Source organism: Coenobita brevimanus, chromosome 56 (assembly GCF_032717465.1).
Source record: "Coenobita brevimanus isolate Jiangsu-jjx chromosome 56, ASM3271746v2, whole genome shotgun sequence".
Taxonomy (NCBI): Eukaryota; Metazoa; Arthropoda; class Malacostraca; order Decapoda; family Coenobitidae; genus Coenobita; species Coenobita brevimanus.
Window position 1 is genome coordinate 40,720,653 of NC_137009.1, and position 9,562 is coordinate 40,730,214.

At 47.1% G+C, this 9,562-nt stretch overlaps 1 protein-coding gene across 1 annotated transcript in view; it reads left to right on the forward strand.

Annotated features, from left to right (window-relative positions):
- LOC145401743 (uncharacterized) overlaps positions 1-9,329 on the forward strand; it is a 15,494-nt gene extending 6,165 nt beyond the window's left edge. Inside the window, exons 2-5 of the mRNA XM_080273924.1 lie at positions 1,404-1,577; positions 5,396-5,472; positions 6,470-7,459; positions 7,947-9,329. Of these exons, the coding sequence (XP_080130050.1) occupies positions 1,404-1,577; positions 5,396-5,472; positions 6,470-7,459; positions 7,947-9,329 (2,624 nt within the window). The remainder of the gene's footprint in view (positions 1-1,403; positions 1,578-5,395; positions 5,473-6,469; positions 7,460-7,946) is intronic.
- Positions 9,330-9,562: the final 233 nt, after the last annotated feature.

The window sequence follows — 9,562 nt, forward strand, 5'->3', positions numbered from 1 at the left end:
ACTATGAAGGTTTTGAGGAAAGGGATGAATGGACATGAGAGAGAGAGAGAGAGAGAGAGAGGGAAAGGGAGAGGCTAGGAGGGAGAAAAAGGAATGGCGATAGATGGGTTGACAGGGAGGTAGTTAGGTTGATATAATAGAGAGGTAGGGTGAGTAAAGGGTGATAAATAGATAGAAAGGGAGGGAAGGGGGAGGGTGATAGATGGAACATAGGGTGTGGGAGAGAGCAGGAGGGAAGGACGATAGATTGATAGGGAGAGAGAGAGGGAGGGGAACAGGAAAGAATTAAAGACAGAGGGAATGAGAAATATACTGAGAGAGAGAGAAAGAGAGAGCATCAGGAGAATTTTAAACCTTGTTATTATCGAGTTGAGCTGGAGAGAGAGAGAGAGAGAGAGAGAGAGAGAGAAAGAGAGAGAGAGAGCTCCCCACACGCCACCTATCATGTCATATAAACCTTTTTTTGTATATTTTTTCTTCTGTTTTTTCCAGATAAGAATAAGTTATATTTTCCGCTATAATGATGGTGGTGATGGTGGTGGTGATGAGGGTGATGGTGGTGGTGGTGGTGAGGGTGAATCTGATGATGGTGGTGGTGATGAGGGTGATGGTAGTGGTGATGGTGGTGGTGAGGGTGATGGTGGTGGTGATGAGGGTGATGATGTTGGTGGTGAGGGTGATGGTGGTGGTGATGATGTTGGTGGTGATGATGATGGTGGTGATGACGAGGGTGATGATGGTGGTGGTGAGGGTGATGGTGATGATGATGGTGGTGATGAGGGTGATGGTGATGGTGGTGATGAGGGTGATGGTGATGATGATGAGGGTGATGAAGATGACGATAAGGGTAATGATGACGATGATGGTGATGAAGATGACACCACGCATTATTCTCATTGCTATATCTATTTTTTAAAACATATTATTCTTTGAAAGCTATGTGGTAATGAATAACCCAGTGTATGTGGGGTAGGAATGTAGGAAATGAGAAATGGAAGACGTCGATTTTCGCGTTTGATTACGTAAGAGCGCGTTTTCTGTTGCTAGAGAAAATGTAAGCAGTAGTTTTAAAAGGGTAGCTGTTATATTCCACGCGATTTTGACGGGGTTTTGTGTGTGTGTGTGTGTGTGTGTGTGTGTGTGTGTGTGAGAGAGAGAGAGAGAGAGAGAGAGAGTGGGAGGTAGGGAGGAGGATGAGAGAGAGCGACGAAGGAGCAACAGCGATAGAAGGAGGAAGGAAAAGAATGAAGGAGAGAGAGTGAGGGGGGTGGGAGGGAGGGAGGAGGAGGAGAAAATGACGGAAGGGTCTCAAGAACTGGTGGAAGGAAAAGAGAGAGAGAGAGAGTTATTATTATTATTATTATTATTATTATTATTACTACTCATCATTATTCTGTTTACAGGCCTGTGCATGGGCGGGCGGTGGGTGTGCGGTGGGCGTGGTGGTGGTGGAGGGGGCGTTGGCTGGGTGTGGGGGGGCGAGGGGGACAAGAATGACGTCAAGGCCAACAGTGACGTCATAGTTCAGTTCAGAAGGGACATCGCTGCGACGCTGCTCAGATTAGCCAGGGATGTCCGTGAGTAGAAGTACCTGTATAGTCTTTTCACTTTAACTTGACTAGTGACGTCATAGGGCAATTAGTGACGTCACATGTAAAAACTTCAGGTTAAAAGGGTAACGTCATTGGTAGTGAGGTATGTGACGTCATGGTAGTTTACGAGTAAGGTGAACACTGACGTTATAGTTGAGTATGGTGAGCAGTGACGTCATGGTTGAGGAGTATGGTGAGCAGTGACGTCATGGTTGAGGAGTATGGTGAGCAGTGACGTCATGGTTGAGGAGTATGGTGAGCAGTGACGTCATGGTTGAGGAGTATGGTGAGCAGTGACGTCATGGTTGAGGAGTATGGTGAGCAGTGACGTCATGGTTGAGGAATATGGTGAGCAGTGACGTCATGGTTGAGGAGTATGGTGAGCAGTGACGTCATGGTTGAGGAGTATGGTGAGCAGTGACGTCATGGTTGAGGAGTATGGTGAGCAGTGACGTCATGGTTGAGGAATATGGTGAGCAGTGACGTCATGGTTGAGGAGTATGGTGAACAGTGACGTCATGGTTGAGGAATATGGTGAGCAGTGACGTCATGGTTGAGGAGTATGGGGAGCAGTGACGTCATGGTTGAGGAGTATGGTGAGCAGTGACGTCATGGTTGAGGAGTATGGTGAGCAGTGACGTCATGGTTGAGGAGTATGGTGAGCAATGACGTCATGGTTGAGGAGTATGGTGAGCAGTGACGTCATGGTTGAGGAGTATGGTGAGCAGTGACGTCATGGTTGAGGAGTATGGTGAGCAGTGACGTCATGGTTGAGGAGTATGGTGAGCAGTGACGTCATGGTTGAGGAGTATGGTGAGCAGTGACGTCATGGTTGAGGAGTATGGTGAGCAGTGACGTCATGGTTGAGGAGTATGGTGAGCAGTGACGTCATGGTTGAGGAGTATGGTGAGCAGTGACGTCATGGTTGAGGAGTATGGTGAGCAGTGACGTCATGGTTGAGGAGTATGGTGAGCAGTGACGTCATGGTTGAGGAGTATGGTGAACAGTGACGTCATGGTTGAGGAGTATGGTGAGCAGTGACGTCATGGTTGAGGAGTATGGTGAGCAGTGACGTCATGGTTGAGGAGTATGGTGAACAGTGACGTCATGGTTGAGGAGTATGGTGAGCAGTGACGTCATGGTTGAGGAGTATGGTGAGCAGTGACGTCATGGTTGAGGAGTATGGTGAGCAGTGACGTCATGGTTGAGGAGTATGGTGAACAGTGACGTCATGGTTGAGGAGTATGGTGAGCAGTGACGTCATGGTTGAGGAGTATGGTGAGCAGTGACGTCATGGTTGAGGAGTATGGTGAACAGTGACGTCATGGTTGAGGAGTATGGTGAGCAGTGACGTCATGGTTGAGGAGTATGGTGAGCAGTGACGTCATGGTTGAGGAGTATGGTGAGCAGTGACGTCATGGTTGAGGAGTATGGTGAGCAGTGACGTCATGGTTGAGGAGTATGGTGAGCAGTGACGTCATGGTTGAGGAATATCACTGTCCATTGAGAAGTGAGTAATAAGAGAGGTGATTGAATTCCTTTTTCCTTGTTTGAAAAGAGAAATAAACATGTTGTTATTATTACCCAAAGCTTGTTTAGTAACCATGTAAACCAACATTGGTAACCATACACACACACCAGTACCCATACACACACATCAGTACCCATATACACACACACCAGTAGCCATATACACACACACCAGTACCCATATACACACACACCAGTACCCATATACACACACATCAGTAGCCATGTACACACACACCAGTACCCATATACACACACCAGTAGCCATATACACACACACCAGTAGCCATATACACACCAGTAGCCATATACACACACACATCAGTACCCATATACACACACACCAGTAGCCATGTACACACACACCAGTACCCATATACACACACATCAGTAGCCATATACACACACACCAGTACCCATATACACACATCAGTACCCATACACACACACCAGTACCCATATACACACACCAGTACCCATATACACACACCAGTACCCATATACACACACATCAGTAGCCATATACACACACACCAGTACCCATATACACACACACCAGTAGCCATATACACACACATCAGTAGCCATATACACACACATCAGTAGCCATATACACACACATCAGTAGCCATATACACACACACCAGTACCCATATACACACACACCAGTACCCATATACACACACACCAGTACCCATATACACACACATCAGTAGCCATGTACACACACACCAGTACCCATATACACACACATTAGTAGCCATATACACACACCAGTAGCCATATACACACACACACCAGTAGCCATATACACACACACATCAGTACCCATATACACACACATTAGTAGCCATATACACACACACACCAGTAGCCATATACACACACACACCAGTAGCCATATACACACACACCAGTAGCCATATACACACACACCAGTAGCCATATACACACACACATCAGTACCCATATACACACACATTAGTAGCCATATACACACACACCAGTAGCCATATACACACACACCAGTACCCATATACACACACACATCAGTACCCATATACACACACATCAGTAGCCATGTACACACACACCAGTACCCATATACACACACATTAGTAGCCATATACACACACCAGTAGCCATATACACACACACACCAGTAGCCATATACACACACACATCAGTACCCATATACACACACATTAGTAGCCATATACACACACACCAGTAGCCATATACACACACACCAGTACCCGTATACACACACATCAGTACCCATATACACACACATCAGTAGCCATATACACACACACCAGTACCCATATACACACATCAGTACCCATATACACACACACCAGTACCCATATACACACACACCAGTACCCATATACACACATCAGTACCCATATACACACACCAGTAGCCATATACACACACACCAGTAGCCATACACACACACACCTGTAGCCATATACACACACACCAGTACCCATATACACACACACCAGTACCCATATACACACACATCAGTACCCATATACACACACATCAGTACCCATATACACACACATCAGTACCCATATACACACACATCAGTACCCATATACACACACATCAGTACCCATATACACACACACCAGTACCCATATACACACACATCAGTACCCATATACACACACATCAGTACCCATATACACACACACCAGTACCCATATACACACACATCAGTAGCCATATACACACACATCAGTAGCCATATACACACACACCAGTACCCATATACACACACACCAGTACCCATATACACACACACCAGTACCCATATACACACACATCAGTACCCATATACACACACATCAGTAGCCATATACACACACATCAGTACCCATATACACACACATCAGTACCCATATACACACACACCAGTAGTCATATACACACACATAAGTACCCATATACACACACATCAGTACCCATATACACACACATCAGTACCCATATACACACACACCAGTACCCATATACACACACATCAGTACCCATATACACACACATCAGTACCCATATACACACACATCAGTACCCATATACACACACATCAGTACCCATATACACACACATCAGTACCCATATACACACACATCAGTACCCATATACACACACATGAGTACAGTGTCAGTCAGTCGTGGTACACTCTCAACGCCACACTTCAATGCATCACAATGGCTGTGTTCAAAGCATTCCTTGCACTAACCAGGTCACGTTTGCAGGTCAGGGTGAAACGAGGTCAGTTGCTGAAGAACTTGAGGTCACGGCTGCCCTGCTTGACCCCCGCTTCTCACCCCAGGTCAGTAGTGTTACACCTTCAGACCCAGGGCGGTGCTGGGGAGGAACGCCTTCACGTGGTGGCACTGATAAGAACGACTGGCGACGCTGCCTGGCCATACGGACATCCCTCAGTTCCCTCCCTATCCCGTATAAGAAACAGGATGGACTGCAGATGGATAATTTCAGCCTGCAGTCCACTGGGTTCACATTCAGACGACTCACTTTATATTGTAGCAAGAGGGTTAGGAAAACTGTGGTGTATTATTCTGACCAGCAAGATTACCATGCTTAGAAACTCGAGGCGAAGGGGTGTACTGATTAACATTGATCTGATTGCGATGATGATGATGATTGTTATTGTTATTATTATTATTATTATTATTGTTGTTGTTGTTATGATGATGATGATGATTATTATATACATTTTTTTTTTTCAGGTCAGCGGTCCCCCCCACCCCCGGCCTGGCTACGCCCCTCCCGCCCTGCCCTCACTTACTGCACTCCTGTACAAGCAAGGGACTGTGGATTCAGATGCTGATGATGGTGATGAACTCAGGGAAGGAAGGGTTGTCAGAACAGCAGGAGGAGGGAGAAGAAGGAGGATGGTTGAAGAAGATGGTTGGAAAGAAGGAAGGACCATAGAGGGAGAAGGAAGAAGTAGAAGAACGGCTGAATTAGAAGAAGGAAGAGACATTAAGGGAACAGTTAGACGAAGAAGAATGGAAGAAGGAAAGAGAGATATAGTTGAAGAAGAAGCTGGCTGGAAGGAAGAAAGGAATGAAGAAGGAAGAGAAAGCAGTAGAGGAATGGTTGAATTGGAAGAAGGAAGAGGGAGACGAAGAAGAATGGCTGAAGGAAAAGAAGGAAGCGAAGGAGCTAAAACAGGAGGAGTAAGAGAGGAGAGAAGAACAACAGAAGGAGAAAGAGAAAGAGAGAATAATCCCAACACTGTCATCACCAGTAAAAGCAAGACACTCGATGGCACAAACAGCCTGGAATCATTTATCACCAATCAGGAAGACCCCAACACACCAACCAGTCACATATCACCAGTCACCCAGCAGTCAGGCTCTCCAAACGGTCACCAGCTACAAGAATCCAATCACAAGGGACCTACAGCCAGTCAGAAGTTAGAGAGTAATCACCAGTCAGACTCATCTAAACAACAGTCAGTTAATCACCAATCACAGTCACTTAACAATCACCATCTACAGGGGGCTAATCAACAGAAGTCAACAATTATACAGAATTCAGAGTCACATCTTAATCACCAGTCAGATAGTTATAACCAGTTTTCAGATAGTTTCAACTTAGACTATTCACAGTCGATCAAATCAGTGTATCCTGTCTATCCAGATGTATTGCCACTTAACTATCTTTCAAAGCAGCAATTCAACCCATCCCCGGCCGTCTCTAACGCTCTGCCTAGCCATCTAACCAGCGACCCTGCTAACAGCCATAATGATGCTTCTAACTACCCCCAGTCAGGGTCAAACATCCCTACAGTCAACGATAACCACCCCTCTTACCAACCTTCCGACCCCAATCAACGTACTAGATACAACTCAAATGACCCTACAAACAACCACAACCATCCTGCAAATCAAGTTTCTAATTACTCCCCAAACAACATTAACTACCCATCAAATCAAGGCTCAAACTACAACTCAGACAAGCATAACAATCCCTCAAGTGGCGCCTCTAACCACAACTCAAACCCGTATTCATCCAGCTTATCTAACCAGCAGCCAAGCAGGCCTAGGGACCCTTACTCCAACGTTGTCCTGCACTACCACAAGCCGCTGACGAAGTATGACGCCGAAGCCCTTGGAAAACTGGTAACGGTCCTTGTGGATGGGTGTGTAACAAACCCGGAACTAACCACAGGGGTCGTGCGTCAGGGTAGGGGGCTGTGGGCGGGTGTGAGGGTGGTGGTGGGCGTGGATGAAGGCAGGAGGGTGGAGGTGGAGGACATTGCACATCTGCCGGAGGTCCACATAATTACGGTGAGTACTCTGGGGTATTCACGTGTGGTTAGGACGCTTACTAACACCTCTTCCTTACCGGTTTATCCCTGAGTTTACCGCCTTGCTGTATACTTGTGTGTCATTCATGCGCTTTATGTCCACACTCAAAAGATGTAAGAAGCATGAAAGGATGCTGATGGGTTGTTTTGAAAATAAATCGTTAATGAAGAGGTGTTACGGAGCGCTCTTACCCCACGAGAGTACAAGCTTCTGTTTCTGTTTTTATGTATCATCGTTTGTAACCATCAGTATCATCATCATTATCACCATCATTACCATCATCATTATCACCATCGTTATAATATTTAGTGGGATGAGTGTGATGATGTACTGTATCGTTGTGATGATGTACTACGTTGTGTGATGATGTACTGTGTTGTGTGATGATGTACTACGTTGTGTGATGATGTACTGTAACGTTGTGATGATGTACTACGTTGTGGTGATGCCCTGTGATGTGTTGCAGGTTGTGTGTGAGCGAGGGCGTCGTGGTGACCTACAGCAGCTGGTGTCACAGGTATCCACTCCTTATGTGTTGGTTCTGTCTGGTTTGGCGGCAGTCACTTCAGACCTGTCCCTGCCTCGCCTCCTGGCCATACTGGACGCCTGGCCCGATGTGCGAGTGGTGGGTGGGGCGGAAAGGGGTCGGGATGGGGCCTGGGAGGCTCCTTGTACGCGGCTGGAGCTTCATAATTTTCGTCTGAACCTGCGCCATGGCTATGAGTTCTCCCGGGATGCCTGTTTGTTCTGTGACGTGACCAGCACATCCTTCCTGACCTCCACACAGGTCCTGCGGGATGTGCCCTTTGACCCGTCCCTCCCCTCACGATCACAGATACTTGACTGGGGTCTGAGGCTGCAGCGGAGAGGCATCCTGTCCATGACCTGTCCTGATGTGATGCTCCACGTAAGCCGAGCCGTGAGGCAGGCGCAGCGCAGGCTACAGGACAAGAGCTGCCTGTCTAAGGAAGAGCGCCGACTGGTTAGGATGGAGACCTGGGCTACTCGCAAGCAATTCCGCAAGCTAGCGCAGAAGTGGGAACTGAACCGCGTTACTTTTGACAACGGAACCTTTTATGAGTACTCCTGTAGGGAGATTAAGTTTGACTGCCGTGCTATGGAGAGGGTCAGACACTACCTTTTGCCTCCATGTTGCCTTAAAGTTAAAAATAAGATACTGAACACCATTGATATTATTGCCAAGGAGAATCAGGTCCCCTACGTCATCTCCTCTGGGACGCTGCTTGGGGCACTCAAGTTCCAGGATGGTGTGCCGTGGGATTTTGATGACGACGCCAGCTTCAGGAACGAAGACGCTCACATCTTCAGCAGGAACAAGTACAGGATGATACACTTGGGCCTGAGCACGGCCGTCAGCGACCAACCCAACCCCAAGAACAAGAGTAAGGTTGGCAAGTACTTACACGGCAACAGCAAGGGTGGGTTCTCTCTTGATATGTGGGGACGCAACTCACTGCCATCTCAGGCCAACAAGACCTCACTCTCTCAGCTGCCAAGCAATCTGGTGGTCTTCCAAAATGGCCACACCCCTGTCTCCATCAGTCAAGCCACCAAGGTCCTCAGCAACAACACCAAAAAGAACTCTAGAGGCCACAGAGCCCCCGGGTTCTACTTCACGTCTCAGGTTCGAGTGGGTTCAAACTGGTTACCCGCTCCTTGGAACCCCGGGAAAGCTGGAGCGACGCACTATGGCGCGGGGTTGTACAGGCACGAAGCTCACTGGCGATGGTACAACAGGTCATTGCCAGGCTGGAAGATTTGCCCTCGACCTGGGCACCACGCATGCCTGGACCTGCACCCTCTTGATGGCTCTCTACCATTCCTTTGAACACGTCCTACCATACCAGGCCTTTTTATGCCATTTTTTATAAGTGATTCTTTATCCTTCCCTATACCTGTTCACCACTCCTGCCTCCACCTGTACTCAAAAAAATTCTCTCTACCTCTCCTGAGTCAACCTTATTTAATACATTGCTCATTAGGACAATGTTTCTCTATTTTCTCAGTTTCTGTTTGGTGTATTGGTGTTCTTTTTTAATAACATTTTTATTTATTCCTCAC